The sequence below is a fragment of the Callorhinus ursinus genome, unplaced genomic scaffold (genome assembly GCF_003265705.2).
Source record: "Callorhinus ursinus isolate GAN/ISIS: 27379988/994484 unplaced genomic scaffold, GSC_fseal_2.0 scaffold20, whole genome shotgun sequence".
Lineage (NCBI taxonomy): Eukaryota > Metazoa > Chordata > Mammalia > Carnivora > Otariidae > Callorhinus > Callorhinus ursinus.
Window position 1 is genome coordinate 618,143 of NW_027397082.1, and position 27,805 is coordinate 645,947.

A 27,805-nucleotide genomic window follows, 5' to 3' on the forward strand; every position below is an offset into this window, starting at 1 on the left:
AATAAATCCAAACTTCAGTGCAGTGTTTTGTGAAACTTAACAAAAGGCAAAAAAATTGCAGGAATAAGTTCTTTTAAAACAATGCAGACTTTTAATCTGGTGCTTAAAATGATTTCCTTTGGGGCCTCCATGAACTGCTGTTTAAAAAAGATGCAGGACACTAATTGTCTAATTGCAGATTTTTGTGTGAACAGGCGTGGTCTGGGAGAGGTACTTCTGGATGTCTTGGGAGGACAGTGCAGTCTCTGCTTTCTTAAAGGCCCTGAAGACCTTTCCTATTACTATCTTTGAACCCATGGTTAAGTCTCCCCAGCAAATAAATGCTGCCTCTGGTCCCTGGCACATGACTCCCCCTTTGTCTGCTCCTTTGAGTCTTAACAGTGTTTTTTTAAGCCTAGTGTATGTGGAGGCAGGTGGGTCAGGAGACAGGTGTACTTTATCAGAGTACATATACACCCATTTGGGGAGCAGTTTAACTAGAAGCCTAAATTGGCCTATCAATATTGATGGCATTTCTGCAGAGTGCCTTTGGTGTCCTCCTGCAGAACCGGCTCATTCATAAACCTTGTCCTTCTTCCCCAGCCTTTAAGATGCTTTTTCTTTTGTATAGCTAGTGGTGAGCTCTATTACCTTTTTTCCTGTTACCAGCTAAATCTTTGCAATGGAGGAACTTCTGAGAAATAACTTTGTTTATTCTTTCACATATCCAGAACTGTGCAAAGTGCAAGCATGAGAAAGGTAAACTATTCAATATTGTTAATCACATCACGACTGATTTACGGGTGAAATTAAGATAGCTGCTATTAATTTGAATAGCTGCTGTTACAGGAGCTATTGGTGTAATCTCGCAGATGTAAACTCTTAGGGTGTGCCATTCAGACCCCTTAAAACTAAAAGCAAAAACTGACCCAGATTTGCTCACAGTCTGCAAGATGCTTTTCTTTGTACCTTATCATTTGTTTTTCACAATGACCTTTGAGGGTGAGCAGTAGTAGGATTCCTGTTTTTTTTTTTTTTTTAAAGATTTTATTTAATTATTTGACAGAGAGAGAGACAGCAAGAGCAGGAACACAAGTAGGAGGAGTGGGAGAGGGAGAAGCAGGCTTTCCGCTGAGCAGGGAGCCCAATGCAGGGCTCGATCCCAGGACCCTGGGATCATGACGTGAGCCGAAGGCAGCCGCTTAACCAACTGAGCCACCCAGGCGCCTCAGGATTCCTGTTTTAAAAATGCAGAAATGGAGGGATGTCTGGCTGGCTTGGTCTCAGAGTCGTGAGTTTAAACCCCTCGTTGGGCATGGAGCCTACTTTAAAAAAAATGCAGAAACAGATAGTTTTAAAAGTAGTTATTGCCTTGCTAAGGTAAAAATAGCCAGAAAGTGTATAGTGGAGTTAGGGTTCAACTCCAGATACTTTGATTCCAAATCCTGGACTCAAGTCACTCTGCCGTCCTTCCTTTCTTTTTATGGCTTACGGTTTATAGCCTCCTTCGCTACCTATATTTTTAAAAATGCATTTATGTGAATGCTCTCAAAAATGTCCTGCAATTCCTGGTAGCCCCTGAAGCCTTAGCAAGGGATCCTTGAGGTCAAAATTATATTTTATTAGCCTTTTTCTCTCTCATTCTCTTATGAGTATATGGGGATGTTTTCCAGAGGCTGCATGATGACAGCAAGTGCAGAAGCAAGTATGAGATCCAGCTGTCCTCTGCCAAACCAGACATTAAAGAGATTCCAGAAATGTAAATCAGTGCCATTCTTCTAGCTAAATTTTTGTTTTGTTTTGGGAAATATAGTAGTTATTTTTTAAGTTATTCATTGTTATCTTTAAGCAAATAACAAATACATATTTTAAAAATACTAGTTTTAATATCTAGTACAATAAATATCTCCTGAACTCCTTATCTTCAGTGAGCAAAATCTCCTTGCCTTCCTCAATAAGTTTTGCAAGTATGTAGAGAGATTTGGAGACCAAGAAGTTTGAGAGCTGCCAGTTTACATGATACCTGCACCTCTGTTACTTCCTCTTTCCCAAATAGTGTGTATTTTCCTGAATAATCTATAATTGTATCACCTTCTGTGTTTTTAAGTAACAGTCGGAGTGTTAAAAATTAATAGGCTTTATTTTATTTTATTTCACTTCATTTCGTTTTGTTTTGTGAACAATTTACAGGCTTTAACAAAGTAAGAGGTTGAAGAAATGCGACAGTCCCAAGGATTGAAATAGGATTCTCAAGGCAGTCAGTGAGAATAGACTAGTCACTGACTAGATGCTGAGGGACTGAGCCCCTGGGAGAATTAAGTGAAGGGACTGTTATAAGATGTGGATCTTTCTGACCTAGTGGGGATGAGAGTGACAAATCTATGTTAGCTGAAAATACATACATTTGCAAACAAGGTAATCTCTAGTTGCTACTCATAAACACCAACAGGTATCCAAATACTAGCATATTGAAGCATATGGCATGATAAACTTCACTGAGTCTGGATTTCAAGGATGTTGTTGAATGACTGGGGAGACATACCCAGGAGTTCTGCTGAGTTCTGATTTCACAGATTTACTTATTGTTCTTTCTCTTTTTACCGCCTTTACTCTGTCCCTTAAGTTTCTGTATTCTTTCCAGGTTTTAGTGTTAAATAATTTGAGCTAAGGGATCTTATTTGAGGGAAAGCCTGTTGTGGCAGTTTTGTGTCAGGTGGAAGGATAATACTGATTCAGCAGATGTGTGTATGTTCACAGACATGAAGCATGTTAGTGAAATCAATTCAGATTATGGTATTGGAAACAAGGTAGGCATTGAATTTTTTCCACATTTCTTGGCCAGAAGTGAGTGATCTGGGGGCTCTGGCTGCTCCATCTCTTCACGGAAGGCCAAGACAAATCAGTAATTCAGGTTCACCTTCAACCTGTTTGCCACAGCCGCCATGTACCTGTGGAAAAACTTGAAAATATTAATTGACTTACCAAACTGAGAACCATAAGTCACTATTAATCGGTAGTGCTGAAGCAACCAGATGTACTTTTCGGAAAATAGCTTCTTCTCGGCCTTCACTTAGATTGTTCTCCATTTTTTAAATCTGTTTTTAAATATTAGGTCAGTGAAGCTCCCACAGGGAGGAAAGGAAATCATTCATATTTTAATTGTCAGAAAACATGCTGGAAAGAAAAGGAATACAGCAAAACAAGTTTTAAAAAGAAAACTTGTTGAAAACCATGCATTGAAATACTTTGTTTTTCATGTTGCCTTACCTACTACTGACTTGGGTATCTTAGGGATATTCGAAAAGTGAAGATATTTAAATGTGTTTGATTGGCTGATTTTCTTAGGATAGCATAAAAATAGCATTGACCTAGGGGCTAGGAGGCTAGTTTGTATGTCAGTTTACAACTCCATGGTTTAATGATCCTTGTATTGTTAACTGACTCCTGGATTTCTTGTCTCCTCATCTGTGATGTAGTGGGGGTCAGAGTAGCTAGTTGTATGACTTAGTCTTTCCTCAGTATTTATAAGGCAGGCCATACCTATATACATAGATAGGGTTTTGCAGATGGAGAAGACCCTTGACTCCACATGCATTGAGAGTTGGGAATACTGGTGGTAGGCCGCATTGGTTGTGACTGGGCTCACAGGAGGACAAACAAGTGAAGTAAATGGAAGCCGGTTATTAAATGGGAGGTCCAGGGAATGAATGAAATTATTAAAATTGGAAACTGAGAAGGTAGTTGCAGTTTGGAAAAAAGATTTCAAGCTTGTACAACAAGCAGGGCTGATTTATGTTTAGGGTTAACGTAAACTTTTGGTCGTTTACTTATTGAGATAATGCCTGTTAAGTCAATACTTATTATGTGTTTGATAAATACATTTTTTAGTGAATGAATGTACACATTAGATTTAATGAGTCCTAGAATGATGCTATACTGAAATTATGGAAGAATTTAGATTCATTTCAAAGTCATCCAATTAGCATTTGACTTGGAGCCTTCCTGACATTGGATAGGCTCCCCGCCTTATGTAGCACAAACTACAGCTTATCTCTGGCTCCCTGTCACTGCTGGGTTGTTCTCCTACCTGATTATTTTTAAAGACAGGGCACTTCATTCCTATAAGCCTCAGGGATTGCTTACATCTAAAAGATGGTTTTCATAAAATTCAGTGATATATAGGAATTTGTGTATTTCTTATTACATATTTGGAACAGTCTAGCTTCTGAGACAGGCAATTCAACTTCAAGTCCATTAACAGTTTAGAGTGTTGGTGTCAGTTCAGGTGGTATAGTTTTTTTTTTAATTTAATTTTATTATATTATGTTAATCACCACACAGTACATCATTAGTTTTTGATGTAGTGTTCCATGATTCATTGTTTGCATATAACACCCAGTGCTCCATTCAGTACGTGCCCTCCTTAATACCCATCACCAGGCTAACCCGTCCCCCCACCCCCTACCCCTCTAGAACCCTCAGTTTGTTTCTCAGAGTCCAGAGTCTCTCATGGTTCGTCTCCCCCTCTGATTCCCCCCTTCATTTTTCCCTTCCTACTGTCACATGATATAGTTTCCCTCCCCCCCCCTTTTTTTTGCTTCTGTCTGTTGCCTGTTCTACTCCTCAAACTGTATCTGTTTCTAGGGAGATAAACATGGCTATTTATTTATTTTTTTTTAATTTTTTAAGATTTTATTTATTTATTTGACAGAGAGAGACACAGCGAGAGAGGGAACACAAGCAGGGGGAGTGGGAGAGGGAGAAGCAGGCTTCCCGCGGAGCAGGGAGCCCGATGCGGGGCTCGATCCCAGGACCCTGGGATCCTGACCTGAGCTGAAGGCAGACGCTTAATGACTGAGCTGCCCAGGTGCACCTAAACATGGCTTTTTAAAGAGCAAAGGTATATGTGACAGTGAATGCTAGAATTGGGGTTTGACAACTTCTTCTTTCCTTCTTCTACTTCTTTCTTCTTTCTTCTTCTTTCTTCTTCTTCTTCTTCTTCTTCTTCTTCTTTCTTCTTCTCCTTCTTCTTCTTCTTCTCCTCCTTCTTCTTCTCCTTCTTCTTATTGGTGGATGCTCTTAAAAGTTTAAAGATATATTTATTGCCCAAACAACATTTTAACTATAACAGTGGAAGTTTTAGAAATCACTGATACTGCTAGCACCCATTTGCTGTTGTTGATCTTGATCACCTGTGCAGTTACTCTCTTAACCCCTCTCCCATACCTGTACTCTTTGGAAGGGAATTCCTGTGTGTAGCCCACACTTCAGGAGGGAGTTATGCTCTCTTACCCTTAGGGCAGAGTATTTACATAAACTTTTTGGACTTCTTCTGCATGGGAAATTTGTCTTTCTTCCTCATTTATTAATTTTTTCAATCATATACGGTAGTGTGCACTCATGGATATTTATTTTGTAGTTTGGGTCGTAATCTGATACTCCTTTATTTTGTTGCTCAAATTGTTCCAGCTTTGGCCATTGGGAACTCTTTTAGTCGTCCCCTGTGCCCCTTTGATAGAACCCCATCAGTGGGTGTTTCTTTTTGTTTTTCAAGTGCTTTCTTACGTTTTGACACTACAAGATGAACTAGGCTGGGGAGCCTGGGTGGCTCAGCTGATTGAGCATCCAGCTCTTGGCTTTGGCTTGGATCACATCTTGGGGTCCGGGGATTGGGCCCTGCATCAGGCTCTGCGCTCAGGGTGGAGTCCGTTTGGGATTCTGTCTCTCCCTCTGCCCCTCCTCCCACTTGCTTGCTCACTTTGTCTCTGAAATAAATAAATCTTAAAAAAGATGAACCAGGCTTATCTTGTATATTTCCTGTCTTAGTCCTGGAATCAGGCATTTTTCCCCAGTAGGCTTGTTTCTTACACGACAGAATGGAGAAACCAAGATCTAGGTGCTAGGTGTGCTTGTTGCTACTAGGGTGTCATTTCTTTAGGCCTTCTCATCTGACAGAGTAAAGAAATATGTGTGTACTAACTCTTATTGTATGAACATATATTTGTTGTATACAGACCTATAAATATTTCTGTATGTAACCATCTTGTCTCTATTAAGCTAAACAGTTTAGCTTAATACAGTGGAGACTCATGTCTCCAATTCTAATCTATTACCCTGTGGATTTTATCTTGCTTATCTGTAAATTCTCACTCCAACAGTGAGAAGCCTCCATCCATTTACAGTAGATATGTGTATTAGTGTCAGAATTGTTAACCTGTAGTCTCATGTAAAACAACGTATCAGGTAGAATACAATGCTTATGGCAGATTTACTTTTGCCTTCATTCTTAGGGACCCCAGAGGTACTGAGGTCAGCACCTTCCCCCTCCCAACTGCTTTCAGGCAGGTTACTTCTTATATTTGTAATACAGTTAGATTCTCTTGTCATATTTCTGTCCCTTCCTGGAATCCCTTAATCTCCTAAATGATTTTCTTTTAGTTTGCATCCATTAACGCTCACTCTTTGTGTCATAAAGTTCCGAGTTTTGATAAGTGCATAATGTCACATATCCACCAGTACAGAATTGGAGAGAATAGCTTCACCCGGAAAGTCCCCTGTGCTACGTCTACTCATCCCACCCCCAGATCCCCCACACTCATGGCCGCCGCTTATCTTTTTACTGTCTTTATAGTTTTGCCTTTTACAGGATGTATTTGGAATGTATGTAGGTAGCATTTTCAGACTGGCTTCTTTCACTTAGCAATATGCATTTAAGGTTTCTTCATTTTGTGTGTTTGTGACTTGATGATTTATTTCTTTTGATTGATGAATAGTATTCCATGTATCATGATTTATTTATCACCTATTGAAGGATATCCTTGTTGCTTCCAGTTTGGGGTAATTATGAATAAAATTGTTACGAACATTTGCATGCAGGCCTTTGGGTTTTTGTGTGATCTGAGTTTTCAGACAAACTGGATAAATACCTATGAATGTAATTACTGTTTTATATGGTAACACTATGTTTCGCTTAGTCAGAAACTCTCAAACCGTCCTCCACAAAGTGTCCATACCATTTTACATTCCATTATCAATGAATGAGAGTTCCTTTTGTTCCTCATCCTGGCCAGAATTTAATATTCAGGTTTTTGGATTTCAGCCATTCTAATAGTTGGGTAGTACTATCTCATTGTTGTTTCTTTTCCATTCCCTAACAAATGACGTTGAGCATCTTTTCATATGCTTATTTGCCACCTGTACCTCTTTTTTGGTGAGGTGTTTGCTCACATACTTTGCCCAGTTTTTAATTGGGCTGTTTGTTTTTTTACTGTTGAATTTTTAAGAGTCTTTCTGTTCTTGAATACCAGTCCTTTATCCAATACATGTGTTGCAATTTTCTCCACTCAGTGGCTTCACTTTTTATTCTTCTGTGTGTTTCCCAAAGCAGTTTTTAATTTTAATGAAGTCCAACTTGTCAGTTATTTCTTTCATGGATTATGCTTCTGGCATTGTATCTAAAAACTCATCACAAAACCCAGGGTCACCTAGATTTTCTCCTATGTTATCATCTAGAAGTTTTATAGTTTTGCATTTTACATTTAGGCTTATGGTGCATTTTGAGCTAATTTTTTTGAAAGATGTAAGGTCTGTGTCTAGATTTAGATTTTTTTGCATTTGGGTGTTCAGTTGTTACAGCATCATTTGTTGTAAAGACTGTCCTTTCTCTATTGAACTGTCTCTGCTCCTTTCAGTCAGCCATATTTATGCGGGTCTATTTCTGGGCTGTCTGTTCTGTTACACTGTTCTACTTGTCTGTTCTTTCACCCGTATCACCCTATCTTGATTATTGTAGCTTCATTGCTTTATTGTAAGTATTTTTTTTTAAGATTTATTTATTTATATGAGAGAGAGAGAGAGCATGTGCACAAGTGGGAGGGGCAGGGAGAGAGAATCTCAAGCAGACTCTGCACTGAGCACAGAACCCAACACAGACGGGGCTCTCATAGCCCCGAGATCATGACTTGAGCAGAAACCAAGAGTCAGACGGTTAACCGACTATGCCACTCTGGCACCCCAGCTTTATCCTAAGTCTTGATATCAGGTAGTGTCAGTCCTTCAACTTGGTTCTTCAGTATTATGTTGGCTATTCTAGGTCTTCTACCTTTTTATATAAACGTTAGATAAATTTGTTGATATCCGCAAAATAGTTGGCTGAGATTTAGATTGGGATTGCATTAAATCTGTGAACCAGCTTGGGAAGAATGGACATTTTATCAATATTGAGTCTTCCAATCTATGAACATGTAATACTTTTTCCATTTAGTTACCTCTTCTTTGATTCCCCTGTCAGAATTTTCTGCATATATATTCTGTACATATTTTGTTAGATTTATACTTAGCCATGTAATTTTTTTGGTTTTACAAATGGTATTGGGTTGTTAATTTCAAATTCCAGTTATAGCTGGTATATAGTAAAGCAAATGACTTTAGATTGTTAACTCAGTATCCTGTGACCTTGCTATAATTGCTTATTACTTCCATTTTTTGTTGTTGATTCTTTGGATTTTCTACATGGTAAATCATGTCATTTGTGAATAAGGATAGTTTTTCTTTTTCCTTCCCAATCTTTATACCTTTTATTTCCTTTTCTTATTTTATTACACTAGCTAGGATTTTCATTATGATGTTGAATGGGAGTGATGAGAGAGGGTATCATAGCCTTGTTCCTGATTTTATTGGGGAAAGCATCCATTTTCTTACCATTAAGTATGATGTCAGCTGTAAATTTTTTGTATATGTTCTTTATTAAGTTGATGAAGTTCCTTTCCCTTCCTCGTTTGTTGAGTTTTTAGTCATGAAAGGATGTTGGGTTTTGTCAGAGGTGTTTTCTGTGTCAGTTGATATATCATAGGATTTTTCCTTTAGCCTGTTCTCATGATGGATTACATTAATTGCTTTTTTAAAAAAATTACGTTTCTAATGTTGAGCCAGCCTCCTGTACCTGGAATAAATCCCACTTTGTCACATACATTATATAATACATTGTTGGATTTGATTTATTGATATTTGGTGAGGATTTTTGCATCTGTGTTAGGAGAGATACTGATCTGTAGATTTCCTATCCTGTAATGTTTTTTTTTCCTGGTTTTAATATTGGTAGACCAACTTATTTCATTTTTCTTCATTCTCATCTACTTGTATCCATACATATTATCTGTGATTTTAGCTGTATGAAAATGATATAGATGTGCTATTGTATTTGTTCACTTAAATTGTCAATCTCTAACATCCCTAGAGCAAAGCATTTTTTATGATGTGTCATAATTTTTGTTTTATGATTTTCATTTAGCAACAGTTATATTTAAAATCATGGAATTTTAGGGGCACCTGGGTGGCTCAGTTGGGTTGAATGTCCTACTCATGGTTTTGGCTCAGGTCACGGTGTCTCAGGGTTGTGAGATTGAGCCCCCTGTCAGGCTCCACAGTCAACAGGCAGTCTGTTTGAGATTCTCTCCCTCTCCCTCAGCTCTCCTCCCCTGCTCCCCCCGTGTGCTCTTTCTCTCTCTCTAAAAATAAATAAATAAATCTTTAAAAAAAATGAAGTCATACTGAATTTTAAAATGAAAAATGTCACTCAACTATTTACACATAAATGGTAATACTCTGAAATCTCTTCGTTTCTTTTGTGGATTATAGTTACATTAGGATAATGGTAAGGAAATAACTTTATTTTCTTTTGGCCAGAAAGAGGAAGTGTTATAGCCCTTTTACACAAGAACTCTTACCTAGAAAAAGTAATGGAATCATATGCCTTTTCAGTGCAGTGTCGTGACAGATCAGGCCCGGCTGGCAGTATGGGGGCAGTTCTGTTCTCACCCACCGCCTCTCCTTTCTGTTCTCCATCTTCTCTCATACACCATTTCTTTTCCTAAATTTTATGTGGAACAGAAAATATAGTTTAATATTTATTTACCCTGTGAAATTTATATTTCCTACTGTTAAATTTTTAAATAAGTTAAAAAAAATCCCAAGTTTATTTCTTTTTCTCATTCTTTTGTTTGGTCAGTGTTTATACAAGTAAAAAGTCACACAGGGTGTGACTGCAGAGGATGATGGCAACATGGGAAATTTTAGGAGTTACAGCGGAAAGTAAAAGTATAATAGGATAATTATTAAGATTTTTAATATAAAGGTAGAGACAACAAACTGTTCATATGTATGTCTGCTTTCTCATAGGCTGAGAATCCCCCTCATGGACCAGATTGTGGTTATGGCTCCTTTCACCAGCAGTATTGGCTTGATGGAAGAATCATTGCTGTGGGGGTGATTGACATCCTTCCATACTGTGTCTCGTCTGTATATTTGTACTATGATCCTGATTATTCATTCCTGTCTTTGGGTGTCTACTCTGCATTACGGTAAGATTACTTTTGACAGCTCTCATAGGTCGTATGGAACTTCAGATAATTCCTCATTTGATTAGAGTTCATCATATAACAGCAGAAATCCTACTTGATAGTTCATAATTTTGTTGCTATAGTAGTCTGTTATATATTGGTATTTAGAATACCACTTTTAGAACTGAGGCCGATGTCTGATGGTAATTCCCTAGCTTTTTAAGTTATCCATCTCGTCTAATATATGACAAGTCATTGTATTTGTGGGGTGCTTTTTTTGTTTATGTCTTTATTTAAGCTACTCTATCAAGAACAACTTAATGTTCCTTAAATATTATAGTATTTACATATTTTTGTCATTGTTGTATATGTTTTTTCATAATTAAAGTTTAAATGAATCTAATGTAAATAAAGTAATGTGAGAAAGTATATGGAACAGGACTGGGAAGTCCCTAACTGTCCACTAAATTCTGTGGCTCTCATCAAAAGATTATTTCCCTTTTATGTCCATGGCTGCAAATATATGCAGCACAACACAGATATTTTGCATTATCCTGATGGTAGAAAGTTTAGGGCCTTATTCCATGAAAATACTTGTTCTATTTTTATTCCTTCTTGTCTGCGTATTATATGTGGTAGAGAAGGGAAGGAGAATTGAAAATTATTTTTCTGTTGCTTGTCTGGGACCTTGAGACTCTCTCGTTCTCATGGTGTCATTGTTTTCTCTTTTCCCAATCTCTGTGTCCAGTGGTCACATTCTCACATCTTGGGAAGATACACTTTGAGGTTATTTATTTTATTTGTTGTGTATGTGTTTTTTTCTGAATTATAAAAGTGGAAGAGTTGGCATTTTTCTTTAATCTCCATTTGATTTTTGTAAAAAAATCTGGTCCATAATTGATTCTGTGTGTTTCAGTGGTCTGTAATATAAAGAAAAATTCTCCATCTTGGTATTTTCAACCTAATGTCTCCTAATGCCAAGTTATAGCAGATTCACAATTATACAGTGTTTACAACTGATCTCTGTAATAATCTTTTATTTTTCTTATGTATTTAATTGCATTTGTGCATAAACTAAGAATATTCATGAGACATAATGACGTCAATGATATTGGAACTGATAATTTAAAGCATTTACGTTTTGTAACTTTAGAAGCGTGTATTTATTTCAGAAAACTACTTTTTCTTTGGACCAAAATCAGCTAACACTTTGAAATTATTGTCATTTTCCTTCTTGTTTTGTTTTTGTATCTATCACTTTACAGTATGTAGCTATGGATTTGTTTAGACTTCTTAAATAAATATCAAGAATATTTATTCCCACATAGTGAATTCCAACCTATATATGACATTTCATATCTCAGTAAACTAAGGGATATTGAAATCCTGCTGCATTTGAGGTAGTAAATAATCAGTTCCCAGCAAAATTGTAAGTGTTCTATTTATTGCTTTGGTATATCTCTTGAAATTCTAGAGCTGGAGAGCTTTGAGGAAGAAGCAGAGGAGCCTGGGAACATGAAAGTTGTTGCCAGTTGAAAGCAGGGAGATTGCCTCTGCATTACAGTCTTGTCATTTCCTTTTAGTGTTCTTGAGAATATGAGTTGCCGAGTTTTCTAGAAGAGGAAAGGCAGCCAGGAAATTTGATATTTCCAAGCAAAATTGGGGAGAACACGCTATAAATTGCTGGTTCTATTATTGATTATAGTGTATTTCAGTGAAATCTGTTTAGCTAGTTTCCCTCCATTTCTTTAATTTCTTAAGCAATTGTAAATGAATATAGTTTTTATATTTAAATCTATAATCAGTATAGATTTTTACATAATCTAGTCTGTAGGTTTAAAAAATTGTTTGAATTGGGGATCATGAGCGTGACATTTATTTATGTTTTGTTAGCAAGATGAATTTTAGAAATGAATTAATTTGTTTAACAGATGTTTATTTGAGAAGAATCTATGTGTCTCAGACACAATTCATAGAAATGAATAAGGGTTTCCAGCTTTGTCAAAGAAGACAGTAAATTAGAATACTAACATAATTTTAAATACTCCATTATGCTGTGACAAAAATAAAATCACAGTGATAGGTATGAGGTCCTTTTTGTATAGGGCAGTCAGGAAAGACCTCTCTGGACAGGTGACATTTGAGGAGCCAAGAAAAAATAAAGGACCCAACTGTTTAAATAAAAGTCTAAGGGTAGAAATGTGGGTGGTACAACAACCGAGGTGGTCAGAATGGAGAAGATAGGTCCTGCGGGCTAGGATATGGGGTAGGATGTAGACAGGAGTTAGGCAGGGAGGGCAGAGATGCAGGAGGCACTGGTGAGGAGGGGCCGATGGAGCTGCGCTTGATAGGTCATAGTAGGGAGGTTCGATTTTGTCTAAGTGTGATATCAACCCAGTTTGAAGGCGAAGGGTTTGGGGAGGTTACCTGATCTGATTAGTATTGTAAAAAAACCACTTGGGCCGCTCTGTGGGATTTATCTCCTACAGAGATGCAGGAGGCACTGGTGAGGAGGGGCAAGAGGGGAACCTGGAAAGCCAGTCAGGAAGCTGTTGCAGTCATCCAGGGGCGCCGTTATGCTGGCTTGGACCAGAATAGCTGAGGTGGAGGTAGTGAGAAGTGGTCAGCTTCAGGGTATATTTTGGAGATGGGGCCAGCTGGACCTGTTGATGGATTGGACATGGGAGTGAGAGGAGAACAGTTAAGGATGGCTCCAGGCTTGGGCCTGCATAACTGGGGGAGCAGAGGGGCAATGCAGGACCGAGGGAAGGAGTGCCGTCGTCAGAGGTGGGTGGTCCCGCGTTGGTGTCCAGTGCTTTCTTCCTCACTTTGAACCTTGAAAGTGGATTAGTTCTAGGAATAGTGGGATTTATTCTGTTACAGACTAATAACGTTCAGTCTGCTTGGATTTAGAAATACTGTTATTTTACAGATGAATCTGTAGGATCACAGCCCTTCCATGACTTAAATTTGAACTTGCAAAATGCACAGACTATTCACTTAAAAAATTTCTCCTTGAAATCAAGCATTCATTGGAAAGAAAGAGGGAAAGAAAGAAAAAGAAAGCAGGCCTTCAAGAAACAAACATAAAAACGAAACAAACAACTGTTCTCCTACTTTAGAAATGTACTAAAGTTTCCTTGAAACTCTCAAATACAAGCAATCATTCATTTGGGCAAGTAGGATGAAGTTCTGTGCCCGGATTTATCCGGATGCAAATTAAAACCACTTCAAGCCTGGGCATTGCTGACAGTGTCTTTGTTCAGTTAAACCTCGCCTATGCCAACAAATAGAGGAGAAGTGGGGAGATAGCGGAGTTTTCTTCCACTCTTTAGTTTTAGGGAGAATAAATATTAGAGTAGCTTCTAGATGTAGGCAGGAGTTTTACATCATATATAGTTGCAAGTGTTTGCATGTAAATGGTCATAATAATAGTCATTCTTTCTGAAATGTGTTGGTTTTTGAGTTTTATAAAACTTGCTGCACTGTTTTTCACTTGATAAACCCAGTCTTTTGAGAACTCCAGGGGATAATGAGTAATGTTTTAAATAGATCTCTTTATTTTTATGCTGTTTGAATTTTAGATCAACTAATATGCTCAATAAAGTGTAAAATGTGAACTTAGATGCATTTGCTCAAAATAATTTAGAGTTGTTTATGTCTTTTTAGTAAAAGCTATCTTAAAGTATTGTTTTTTAAGATTTTTATTTATTTGACAGAGAGAGAGAGACAGCGAGAGAGGGAATATGAGCAGGGGGAGAGAGAGAGGGAGAAGCAGGCTTCTTGCGGAGCAGGGAGCCCGATGTGGGGCTCGATCCCAGGACCCTGGGATCACGACCTGAGCTGAAGGCAGACGCTTAACGACTGAGCCACCCAGGCACCCCTTAAAGTATTTTTTAAAATTGTTTTGCTTTCAACACTTGGAGTTTCTTAATAGCTTAACATTATATTTTCAGATGTTATTAGATATTTGACATCAAATTACATGTACTTTGAGTATTGGAATGAGATTTAACTGTACCTTCATCTTTATTCTTCTTTTGGCAGAGAAATTGGTTTTACTAGGCAACTTCATCAGAAAACATCTCAACTCAGCTATTATTATATGGGTTTCTACATTCATTCATGTCCCAAGATGAAATATAAGGTAAGGCTGATTTTCATGTGTGTCTGCTCTAGATGCAGTTCATGAACATTAGTGCTTTCATGGTTTCTCATCATATTAGTTTCACTTGCTTGTATATTTACAATGTATGTAATGAATTATTTTTAAATGTGTTTTAAACTTCTCATGGAATCTGGCTTGTTCATTGCCTAGAACAATGCTGGACACATAGGCACTTAATATTTGCTTAGTACAGAATGGATCTGTAGAAATTAACCAAATATATAGAAATCCCAGCTATTCTAGAACATTCAGTAGGGCCTGCTTACTTGGGGTAGCACAGAACACCCACTAGGAATCTACCTTGTCTGGGTGCATCCTACCCCTTCCCCCACCCTCCATTTTTTTCTCCTTCCCTTCCATTTTAGCTTTGTTTTTTCCTTTGGACCCAGTCACAGTCCAGAAAAACTGGAGCTCGATGTAAGCAGTGAGGTATTTTCAATAATAAAAATAATAATGCAAATGTTTGTAAGATTTTCATCATAGAAAAATTAATCTTTAATATGATTTTTGTCTCAGGGCATATAGGACTTGGACTTTGAAGGGCTGACGAGTGAGTTAATTGAGGAAATCACTTTGCTGCCTCAGAAATGAAGCTTTCTGTAGTGAGAACCACAGCCTTTATTGCTCTGACTTTATAATTCATCGTATTATTGTGAGATTTAACTGTATGTCAGAATTCCCCTTTAAAAAAAAGTTTTATCTTTTATGACTCTCTTTAACTAAACTCTTTGATGTTTTCTAAGGATTAGCAGCCTACTGTATGTAAAAACTCTGGTAAGTAGTGTAGAGCAGTATGAAGGAGCAGTTTCCCTATATCCCGCCCACCATAAAAACAGGAACCGAACTCCTTCGCTCTACTTAGAGCACTGCTTTAAGCTCTGAAGAGGCAAAAAGATGTAAACATGAATCTTCCTCTTAAAACTTGTAATCTTGGTGAGGATTGGGAGTATTTTACCTGAAAACAGATTAGGAGAATGGTTTGGTTAAGTGGCCTGATAATCGAGTAGGCAGATGGGGAAGCATGGGTCAGAGAGAAGGAGCAGACAAGTAAGAATTGGCAGGTGACCTTGCCCATGACATAGTCATATAAAAAAGGGTAACCAAAGGACTCTGAAGGACTTGAAAGCTATTCTGAGGTCTTTAAGCAGCTGGGAGTCATTGAGGCTTCAGAGCCAAGAACATAGCATGTGGAAATCAAAAAACATATTCATATGTATAAGTTACCATTTTTTTTAAAGTTATGGTTATTTTAAAAGCATAAACCAAATTGAAAAGTGTAATTGAACCTCCTTGTACCCATTACCCAGCTTCAGCAATTCGCAGTACCTCGTATTTCATCTGTTCTTTCATCCATATTCCTACCTCCATCATCTTTTGAAATGTTTTGGAACAAATCCAGAATATCATTTCATCGGCACATTTTTTAATGTGTATTTGTAAAAAATAAGAGCATTTTGAAAACAAAATCACAGTCTCAGCATCACATCTCAGAAGCATTAACAGTATTTCTAAATATCCTCCTGTATCTCTAGTCAGTGCTTGTATTTTCTGATTGTCTCATAATATTTTTTACAGTTTGTTTGACTTAGAACCCACATGAGGTCCGTACATTTGGTTGATGTGTCTTGTAAATCTTTTTAATCCGTAAATTTCCCCTCCCTCTTTTTTTTTTCCTCTATACAAATGAATAATCCACAAAACATGGTGATTAACTAAATGTGGGAACGAACAAAAGTGGCTCCAGAGTGTTGAGGTTAAGTGCTGAATGTCTGGGGTAGGGATGCTTCCACTGGTAGAAACTGTAGATCCTAGAAGCAAAACTGGCTTTGAAAGAAGGGTGATACCCAATACCTTGCTGGTTTTATGCTGACATAGCCCAAGTCTTCTGGCAGGGCTTCCTGCTGGCATTTAATTCCTGTATTTAAGTGTACATTGTAGGTAACTTGTGAATTTAATTGTTCAGATATTTCCTTTATGCCTGAATTATTAACTTAGTTGATAGGTCTAAACATATTCTCTGTGGAAAGAAAAGCATGAATATATTTCTCTTTTCCCAAAAATACTTACTTGGTACTGTTTTTACTCGTGTTCTCTCCTTCGCTCATTTTTGTGGTACCAGATCTAAGTAAATTCAGGGTAGGAAACTCAAATACTCTGGATATTGTAGTACAATAATAACACTCAAAAGAAAAGTCTAGCCATCCTATATATTCATCTGCCTTTGTGTACTTGTGCATGACCCCTTCTAAACAGAAGTATTTTTATGCCAATCTTAGGGACTTGGAGAAATTTCACTTTTACTTCCCATCTGTAATGGCCACTCTAGTGTCACAGGATTTTTCCCTCAGTGAGTTTTTCCTTATACCTAAGCTAAAATCTTAATTGCTCCGTATTTTAACCTGTTTCTTTTTTGTTGTTGTTGTTGTTCATGGAAATGTTGACCATATTTTCATCACCCCTTCCTCTGTATGAAGACTTTTTTTTTTTTTTTAAGATTTTTTATTTATTTTTTGACAGCGAGAGACATAGCGAGAGAGGGAACACAAGCAGGGGGAGTGGGAAAGAGAGAACAGGCTTCCCGCAGAACGGGGGCGGGGGGGCGATGCGGGGCTCAATCCCAGGACCCTGGGACCATGACCTGAGCCGAAGGCAGACGCCTAACGACTGAGCCACCCAGGCGCCCTGTATGAAGACTTTTTATGCACCTTTGTTGACTCCAGTCCAGACTAAATGCTGTATGTTATTCAGTCTCCTTCCTAAGTCGAGCTCTGCTTGGAAATAGAAGTCTGGCTCACATCTAGTTTTTAGTTAAGAATTAAAAAATGCTCTCCATACTGTTCAATCTGTCTGGCTTAATCATACCCAGCCGAAATTTGTCAGAATTATAGCTTCAGGATATTATTTTCTAATTCTGTTTGCATGAGAGGTACCCCAGTGCCCACCTCTCCTTGTCCCCTTCATTCATGTAACACTTACTGAGCTCCCGCTGGAAGTGCTGCAGTGAACAACACAGGCGAGGTCCCTAGGCTGAAGGACCTACAAGAAGTTAATGAAGAAGACAAACAGATAGGAATGAGCACTGTGTGATGTGGTAAATACTTACTAGGTGTGGCTCCTTTTCGAGTGGGGTCAGGGGGAGCCTTTCAGAGGCATAATGTTTAGACTGAGATTTGGTTGACAGGAAGTCGGCCAATGGGAAGACGAGGGGTCATTTCAGGATGAGACTGGAGAACAGCTAGTGCTCGTCTCCTTTTGAGTTGCTGCTGTTAGCCATTCCGGCTGTATTTCAGGATGACCTGAGGAACTTTTTTAAAAATACCAGTACGTGGGCCCCTGCCTTCCAAGATTTTTGATTCATTGGCTGGGGGTCAAACCATGGATGTCATTTTTTTTTTTTTTTTTTTAACGCTCAGGAGATTCTAATGTGAAGTCAAGCTTGAGAACCACTGCACCAGATTAATTTTTCACATCTGAGAGCGTAATAATGAACTGGAAAGATGATTATTTCTCATTTTAAAGTTAGCTAATTTCTGTTTATTAAATTCGGAGTCACTCCTATTGAAGAAGCTCATATCTACATTTTGTTATCTGGGTCCTGAACATTGAAGGCTGACCGACCGGAGCCTTTCAGCTGGGTTTTCCCACCCGAGGGCATTTACCCTCACTGATCTCTCATCTTTCAGTCTCCCTCTACCCATCCTCCATGCTTGCAAACGCCTCCTCCGTCATCTCTCAGCCTAGCGGTCACTTGCTCCAGTGATCTATACTGGACACTAAGACTGGGTTTGACCACTCACCTATCCACCCATCTCCAGCTCCCTTAGCATTCTGTGTTTCTTCCCAAAATTCAAGTCTGTCTCCTGTGTATACGTTTGTGAGACTTTTGATGTTTATCTTCATCATGTATGCCAAGTACCTAAAAGTGTGCCTGCCACACAATAGATGTTTAATTTTTAATAGACATTCGTTGAATTAATGAGAAGAAATACTAGTGCCGAGGGTCAAGAAACTCCCTTTTGTTTAACAGGTGTTTACTAGGTGTGACTAGGACAGCTTCTGCTTTGCAAATAGATTAGAACTTAGTAAGACACATAGGTGGTTCTAAGGGAATATGACTGGATATCATGGAGTACTAATAAATACTCTGATATCAAAGGGAGGTAGTGGTACAGGAGTGTGTAACAGTTTGGAGAAGTTGCTCAATTACAGCTGGTCTTGGTTTTGCAACTGTAAAATGGGAATGATACAGAAATGAGATATATTGTGGGGTGTTTTGTTTTGGGGTTTTTTTTTTTTTTCTTTTCTTTTCCTTTTTTTTAGTAAGCTCTGTACCCAATGTGGGGCTTGAACTCACGACCCTGAGATCCAGAGTTGTATGCTCTACCAACAGCCAGCCAGGTACTCTGAGATATATTGTGTTTTTATCTCGATTTGAGATAGGTGCAAGAATCTTCTTGCACTGACTAGTAGGATAGAACCCACCCAGTTGGGTAGCATGCACAAAATCATTACCTGTGCTTTTTTTGAGACCTGTCAAAATTCTGTGTTTATATACTGATAAATGGCACCCAAATTTCTAAGTGGCCTGCTTGTGCTATTAGCCATACTTTTTAGTTCAGATGCTGGGGAAAAGCAGAGGCTTATGCTAGTGTATACCAATACTGCCTCACTTTATGAAAATTTGCAGAATTGTGGACACTTTTGCCTTTTGTTTGGAGGAAAGTGGTACTGAACTCTGTTGGGGTTGGTGCTGCAAAAAGGTGAACCTCTCCAGAATAGTTCTTGTGTTGCGCTGTAGGGTATCTGTTGGTTTTGGCCTTGTCCATTTAGGGCAGAAAAAGTCTGAGCTCAGATGTTTGTGGGCAGAATAAAGTGACTATTTTGTTCCATTTGTAGATGTTTTCATTTCATCTAAGGATGTTTTATTACATTTTCAGCAAATGAGAACCCTCAGTTATGAAGGAACAGCACAACTGCTTGTAAAAGTGGGAATTCTCAATCAGAAAGGTGCTGTTCAGAATTGTAAGGTAGATGGGGGCACCTGGGTGGCTCAGTCGTTGGGCGTCTGCCTTCGGCTCAGGTCATGATCCCAGGGTCCTGGGATCGAGCCCCACATCATGCTCCCTGCTCAGTGGGAAGCCTGCTTCTTCCTCTCCCACTCCCCCTGCTTGTGTTCCCTCTCTCGCTGTCTCTCTCTCTGTCAAGTAAATAAATAAAATCTTAAAAAAAAAAAAAAAAGAATTGTAAGGTAGATGTTGGTTCAAGCATGAATTATTTCTCATTGCAATTTGAAGGTCCAGAACTAGACACCAGCAAAAAAGGTAACTCACAGAAAATGAATTGTACACTATTGTAAAATCTCTCATTTTCAAGATTCAGTGAGGGTAAATTTAGCATATAACTACAGTAATAGTTAAAAGTGTGTCTTCTTTCTTGGAGCATAACTAAGTGTTTAAAGCATTAGTAATGGCGTATTTTTGCCACATTGTAAAATGTATGTGGAAAAATCTGTGTATTTATATCTGGTATTAAAAAAGGAATATATCTTAAAACAGGAATATTAGTCATTGAGAACCAGCAGTGTCTTAGGTACCTGGTACACTCTAGACGCTGAGAATACAGCTGGAAACAGTGCATATGTGGGCTCTGCCCTAATGGAGGTCACAGCTGAGGGGGCATGTAGATAATAATCGCCCAGTGACACCCAGTGATACGTAACTGTACCTGAAACTAGAAAAATGTTTCATTTGGATTTTCTTGTGTGGATTTAGACATGTTAAGTTACAGCCTTCACCATATAATACGCTTATTATATGAAGTAGGGCAAATGAAAGTATTTAACAGCAGGTCTGAGATACACAAAAGAGCTGGTTTTACCTGCTCTCTTTTTATTGAGTAATGAGTTTTAATGAGGGCCTGCTGAAATGACGAGTTTATCTTTATGTGTAGGGAGGACCATGGCATGGTAGATGGTTCCAGGGTGTGTGTCCATCATCAGTTCCTTTCACCCTGTATGTGCATACTGCTCCATCCATCAGAAGTAGATTCTGTTTCCCTTGCCCTGATTGGACTGGCCTTCTGACTTGCACTAACAGGATACCATGGAAAAGCACTCTCTGGGGCTTCAGGCCCAGGCCTTAAGAGGACTGGCAGCTTTCCCTTCCTCTGTCTTCGGAGCCAGCCATCATCATGTAAAAGGGCCAACTCCTGCTGGCGAGAGACACCACCTGGGAGGCCCGAGACCATCTTGGATGTTTCAGCTCTAGCCAAGCTTGCTGAATGAATACGGCTGCCTGAGTGAGCCTAAGAGATACCGTCAGAAGAACCCCCTAACTGAGCCGTAGCCAACTCACAGAATCAGGAGGAATAATAAATTATTGTGGTTTTCAGCCACTAAGATTTGGAGTGGTTTGTTACTCAGCAACAGATGACTAAAACACATGGTATAGGATGGAGATGACTAGATAGAGATGTAGATGTCCATGTAGATAGAAATCATTCTCTGTGGAGCTGTGCAGACTCAGAATTGACCCTTAAGTGAGCTGAACTGATCTGAGAAGTTTCTGATGGCTCAGTGTGAGAGAGTTTTGGCAAAGTCACTTATTTTCCATATGCAGTCATGCCTAGGGATGTGCCCAGTTGGCTTATGGGAATTCATCTTTGTAAGGCATTTCACTTAATACCCTGACTTGAGCCTACAAGGCATTTCTTAACATGATGATGAATTTTGATTTTGCTTGTCTTGCTAATGGTAATGATGAGCACTGCAAGATGAAGATGGAAATCACCATGTGGCCATCCTCATAGTTACATAGATGGCACCTGTTGCCATAGATTCTCCTCGATGGTTTACTAGTTTACAGCAGTTATATTGTTGTGCCTCATATTCCCTAAAACACATTTTTATTCTTTTGATTTTGCTGGTGTGTGTGTATGTGTAAAGGTTGATTTCCATAAACATTCCTTAGTAAGATGTGTTTTGTTTGTGCCTGTAGTCTTAGATGTAAGGCACAGGATAGTTAGAAAAGATTTAATGAGAGTTGGAAAATAGTCATTAATGAAAGGAATGGGCTTGTTACGTTATCATTGTTCACGTTAACTGTTGTAATAATTGTGGCCATGTTAATGGGACTTGATACAGTTTTAGCATAAATCAGTACCAGTTTGGGGGCTCAGGAGCTGGCTGACATGAATAGAAATGGATGCTATGGTAATTTTATGTTTAATTTTTTGAAGACCCACCCTACTGTTTTCCATAGTAGCTCTGCACACGGATTCTAATTTCTCCACATTCTCACCAACATTTGTTATTTTCTGGTTTTGTTAGACAGTAGATATCCCGAAGTGTGTGGGGTTGTCTGTATCTCTTTTTAAATTAAGGGAAACCTTACCAAGAAGCCTCCCAAACCACTTCACTCGTTTTACTTGTCAGAGTTGTGCCTCTTGTCTGTGCCTGAGCCAGTCCCTGGCAAGGAGGTTGGGACCCCGTGCAACTCTGATTGGTGGTGAGAGGGGTCACTTCCTAGAGCACAGGGCCTACAGTGGACACCTGAGCAGGTTTTCCCCTCATTTGGCCTAACCACCAGTATTTCTTGGAAACTGAGCTGTTGCCTTGTATTTATTTATTTTATATATGCATTATATGGTTTATATGTTATATAGTTTATATGTATGTATACACACAGTATTATATATATACTTTTAAAAATCAAGCTGTTGGTTTAAATCTATTTGGTTTGTTTTCTAAGTATTTTTTAAATCAATTTTCCTGTGCTTCCAAAATGTTTAATATTTACATGTAAAGCTTGGTTCATATTCTCTATCTTGACCCCTTTCCATACAATTCAAAACTGTTTGATTTCCTTTGAAAGTAAAAATTGGAGTATATAGAAATGATGTTCGGTATAATTTTTAAAATTTCTTCTCTGTGTTATCTCTCAGAGTGCTGCTGTAAGGCCATTCTGTGATCTGAAAGAGGTGTTTTGACTAAATCCTTATCCAGACTTGTATGCAGGCCAAAGTAAACAGTGATTTCAGGCAGTCTGCTTTGGTAGCATGACATGGCCAGACATCAGATAGTTGAAACATCAGAAAGGGTTCGGAAATGTCAGAAAAGAAACAAAAAGCTAATTCATCTGTGATTAATCATTCTTCAAGTCAGTGCCTCAGCTTGATTGTGGTCAGACAGCACCTCTGGAATTCGGCAGGGGTTTGCCTAAAAGAAGGCGGTTGGCATTACTGTTACAAAAGCACCTACAGGAAAAAATTGGGGTTTATATACAAAGCTGCCTCTGCAAAATCACGAGCTGTTGAAACCCCCAAGCTCCCACGCTTTTTGAAGTTTCCTGACCAGACAAATTAGCAAATGTTATTTTACTATGGTATTGCAGCCCCGGGTGATGTATTTGGGTACACATAGTAGTGACTTTGCTACTTTGGTCAGAAAGAAATACAAGTGATCTCATCGGTTACCCACAGCACAGAACACAACTCTGGAGTTTGTGATTCAGAATCTATTGCTCTGGATGTTAAATGTCCGATGAATTAGACAGAGTCAGTAGAAAAAATGACCACAGAATAATTTTAGTAAGAGATTTTTGATGCCTCCTACAGGAAGTGGGAGGTAAGAGAATTCACATGCTCATCACAAATTCTTGTTTCTAAAATTGCCACATGTGGAAATTTGCCCCATCAGAGTCAAAAGGCAATTCCTTAAGGGCCATGTGCTTTAAGCGTCTCATTACAAGTGAGAAAATTGAAGCTCAAGATGCTTAACTTGCCCAGAGTTTGAAGCAGCTCACATTTTTAAAAGGATTTTATTTATCTTTTTAAATAAACTCTACACCCAATGTGGGGCTTGGACTTACTACCCCGAGACCAAGAGTCACGCGCTCTACTGACTGAGCCAGCCAGGCGCTCCTCACATTTTCATTTTAGTAACATAAGGGAGAGTTTGGAATTGAAATTCATATAAATGGCTTTGTTTCTTAGATTTATGATGAGCTGTGTATAACTTTTAATTTTGGAGAATTCTAAAGTACTTGGCATATTAGTTAAAGGTAAATGTTAACTGGGGACTAAAGGCATATTTAATCGTGTGCCTTTTCCCATCCTTTTCCTCATCTGTCTGCCCACAGTGAAATAGGAAGCCTGGTATAGTGCATGATTCCTAACCTTTGAAAAACAGCAGTCATCTTTGGTGCTTTTGGAAAATACTACTACCTGAGCTGTGCCCTGACCTACCGAAAAAGCAAGTTTGCTTTCCTCCTTCACCCAGCCCCCATTCCCTGACTGTCAGGCGCTCCGTGCTCTCCAGCTTCCATTCCTCCCCGCCTTGTCCAGTCTCCTGCCTCTGAGAAGGGCTTGCACTTAGCACTGCATGTGCCAGCTGGAGCTTCCTTCCAGACCACGCTCCGGCCATTCAGTCTGTCTGCCCACTGCTGCCCCCAGCAGCTCCCCGCCCCTGTGCCCAGTGAAGCTGGAGGCAGCCTCTCTGATCCTGTGAGCTCTTGGCATTTCTAAGTGCATTCTCTGTAGCTGTGTTCATGCCCCAGGTGTTTGGAGGTATACATGACTAGTCAGTGTTTACGGGGGGCCTCCTCAGTATAAAACATCCTGCTAGATGCCGAGGCAAGAGGAATAGCATCAGATGGTTCCTACTCGTCAGGTCTGAGAGCAAACCATGGCTGATCTGTCGCTGTCCTTGGTGCTCAGCACATTAATTGGCACACAGAGGTGCTCAGTGAGTTTACTGATGTGCAGTGCCTGTGGAAGGCGGGCATCTGTCTGAATGCGGAAAGCTGGGAAGTGAAGGGAAGCAGTACGTGGGAAGCATGCAGGGAACTGGCTTCCTCACAGGTCTCTAACTGGAACACCGGGCTTAGAAAAAATGTAGTCAGGCCTGTCTCAGTGGTCCAGTTTATATTTTCCAAGAATTGTCTCTGCTACCTAGCTGTAGTGTTTAAAAAAAAAAAAAACAAAACTAGTTATTGAAACGTGTATACAGAAAAGTGCACCATTCTTAATTGTACAGTTTGATAAATTTTCAGAATGATTCCATCTACCTGTGCAACAAGCACCAAAACCAAGAGACAGACTATTCCAGCCCCACACAAACCTCTTTCATGCCCCCATTGGTTATTATCCAACCCCAAAGATAACCACAATAGACTCATTTTGCCTGTTTTTATACTTTACAGAAGTATATACTTTTATACTTTACATAAATGGAATCACTCAATGTATTTTATTTTGTGACTGACTTGTTCCGTTCAACAATATATTTGTGAGATTTATTCATGTGTGTGAAACAGTAGGTGGTTTATTCTCATCGCTTGTATGCCCATTCGCCTGGGGATGAACTGTTTCTAGGTTTTGGCTAATGTAGTGCAACTATGAGCATTGTTCACATGTCTTTGGGTGAACATAATGTATTTCTGACGGGCATAGACCTAGGTATGGAATTGCTAGATCATGGGTTTAGTTCCTACTGCCCATAACTTAAGTGAATGTGCCTATTTACACTCTCACCTACAGCATCGTGAGAGTTCCAGGTGCCTCCCATCCTGATAGTGTACTCTCGGGGGAGCATTGTGGTTTTAATTTACATTTTTATGTTGACTGACAAAGTTGAATGCCTTGTCACATGTTTGCTCGCCATCTGTAAAGTGTCTGTTCAAATTTTTTTGCCCATTTATCTGTTGGGTTGTCTGGCTCTTATTTGTAGAAGTCTTCACAGCATCCTGGGTAGGAACCCTTTGTTGCATACATGTTTTACAGGTAACTTCCTCCACTCACTGCTCGTCTTTTTATTCTCTTGATGGTATCTTGTGATGAGGGGAAATTCTTAATTTGAATGTACTCCAATTTATCTTTAGGGCTTTTGTGTCTTGTTCAAGAAAATTTTGCCTACCCTATGTCCATGGAAATGTTTTATTTTCTTCTGAGATTTTTATAGTTTTACCTTTCACACTTAAGTAATTGATCTGAAATTTTTGGTGTATGGTTGTGCTAAGGGTCAAGACTGAATGTTTTCCCAGATGTATAATTACTTTTCGTTTCTTCAGAGCACTGCCTGCACATAACCAGTTTAATAAGTATCTCAATTAAATGATCTCTGTGTTGTTATATTTGTATTGTAATAAAATGTCTCTGCTTTCCCTTTTTCAGACTTAGCCTTGATTCCATTAAATTAGAAATACCTCATTTAACTTTAGGTTTCTCCCTATAGAATGATACTGGCCAGCCCATTCTTGATTTCAGTACTGAAGGGTGTGCAAATAAGTCACTTGCTCTTGGACATTTCTTCCAAATAACTTAAAAAATAAAAGGTGCAGAGATGCAGAGAACCCCTTCACTGAAACAGGATGATAGGTTTTGTGAAAATTCAGTTACAGGAATGATTAAAACATTAAAATGATTAAAAGGTCTTTGTGTACTAATACTTGTAATATCAAACATTTACCATTTGTCACATCCCATTTTGTCATTTGCCTTATAGCATTGTTTATTGTATGTACATTTATTTAATTATATGGAAGTTAAAATTTTTTATGTCACCCAGTTTATTAATCCTTTTCCTCTATGGCTCCTGGCTTCTGTAACATGCTTTTAAAAGACTTTCTTGGGGCGCCCAGGCAGCTCAGTTGCTTGAGCATCCAACTCTTGATTTGGCTCAGGCGCTCTCTCTCTCAAATAAATTTAAAAAAAGATAAAATAAAAGACCCTCTCTACGCCAACATATTAAAACAGTGATATCTTCCCTTTACTCCTCTTCACCTTGCAAAATTCAGCTCGTGTTTGCTCCCACTCTGGAAACTTGCCTGACTGCATTGTATTATAAATACATGTTTTCCCATCTGTTTGTTTCTTTAGACTCTAAGCTTCTCAAAAGGTAGAGCTTGAGTTCATTTATCATTTAATTTTAGCAGCAATCCCTGAGTTATAGTAAATGTTCTATAATTCTTTGGATGAACGGATGGATGGTAATATGGGAATAATGACTAACTTGATTATTGGTTAGAGGGAAAGTGCATATCTCTAAGTGGTATCATTTGGTATTTCTACATGATAGATCTTTTTATGATTTCAATAATATTAATTAAAGGTAAGTTTATTAAAAGATTGTTTTAAGGTAATGAGAAAGTTATGTTTGAATTGTCAGATAAACAGTGAAAATACTCTTGTGTTATATATTTCTACAGATTGAAAAAGCATTTCCAATAATTTATTACATTTGTAATTCTGAAATGATAGCCCTGTATAGTAATATACATGGTTTGTATTTGAATTAAAAGATTTGTTTTTAAACAGATTGATTTAGAAATGCATCTAATTGAAAAAAGTTCATTATATGTAAAGCCCTTGAAATAACAATATAGTCTTTTCTAGTCTTGATAATTGTGTTATGTAAATTTACAGTCTAAACACCATTTATAACTAACATGGATTTGTTTCATGATCTAACATTAGCTGCAGTGGGACAGTGAGGGGCATCCCACTCTGAGTTCCTGTTCCCACTTGCCCTTAAACAGTGGTTCTCTGTCAAGCAATTTTGCCCCAACCCCTGCCCCATATCAAGAGACCCTTTTGATTGTCCCAGTGGGACAGTGCGGGGAGAGGGGTATATGCTACTGGCATCTAGTGGGTAGAGGCCCAGGATGCTGCTGAGCATTCTGTAGTACACACAGGAACCCTTAGCATCAAAGAATTCTCTGGCCCAAAATGTCAGTAGTGCCAAGGTTTGGAAACCCTGTTTTAAAGGGTTACCTACTTGCCATTGAAGTCTGTAGGGCTTTACAGTTGCTGAGTTACCATGGGTAATTTGACTACTGCTGTCAAAAAGGAATTGCCAGAAAGATTAATTTGGGGTTCACCATAACGGTCTCAAAACAAACTATCCTGTATGACACACCAGAGAGAAGTTTCTTGTATCTAATTCCTAACCCTGTGCCAGCCATATACTCATTGATGACCCCAGGACTGTCTTAAATTTTCTCTAGGGGGTTTATGGGTGGCCTTCATGTCAACTTAAAGGTAATTTAATGTTTCTGTACAAGGAGATATATCTAGGAAATCTGGACTTTTCTCAGAAGGGGCAGCAGCAACAGCAAATAAGTTTAAAAATTCCAAACTGTGAGGTTTCTTTTTCTAGTTCTGATGTGCATGGTAGGGTCTGTCTTTAGTATTTATAAATCGTTCTGTTTTCCTTGCTTTTAGAAATAGAAAGAAACTTGACAGCTTAATAATAGCCAAGTGAACTTACCCTAGCAGCTAAATTCAGTTCATTTTTTAGTACAGAGAACACAGTGTTGGCATATAC

General features: G+C 38.7%; 1 protein-coding gene across 13 annotated transcripts in view; it reads left to right on the plus strand.

Annotated features, from left to right (window-relative positions):
* ATE1 (arginyltransferase 1) overlaps window positions 1–27,805 on the plus strand; it is a 182,461-nt gene that overhangs the window by 80,495 nt on the left and 74,161 nt on the right. For 12 of the 13 annotated variants that reach the window (XM_073904082.1, XM_073904083.1, XM_073904086.1 and 9 more), the window contains 2 exons: window positions 10,156–10,337; window positions 14,364–14,463. In XM_073904082.1, coding sequence (XP_073760183.1) covers window positions 10,156–10,337; window positions 14,364–14,463 — 282 coding nt within the window. Of the gene's footprint in view, window positions 1–10,155; window positions 10,338–14,363; window positions 14,464–20,579; window positions 21,511–27,805 lie in introns of those variants that run through there. The other variant, XM_025880320.2, reaches the window with a different exon arrangement.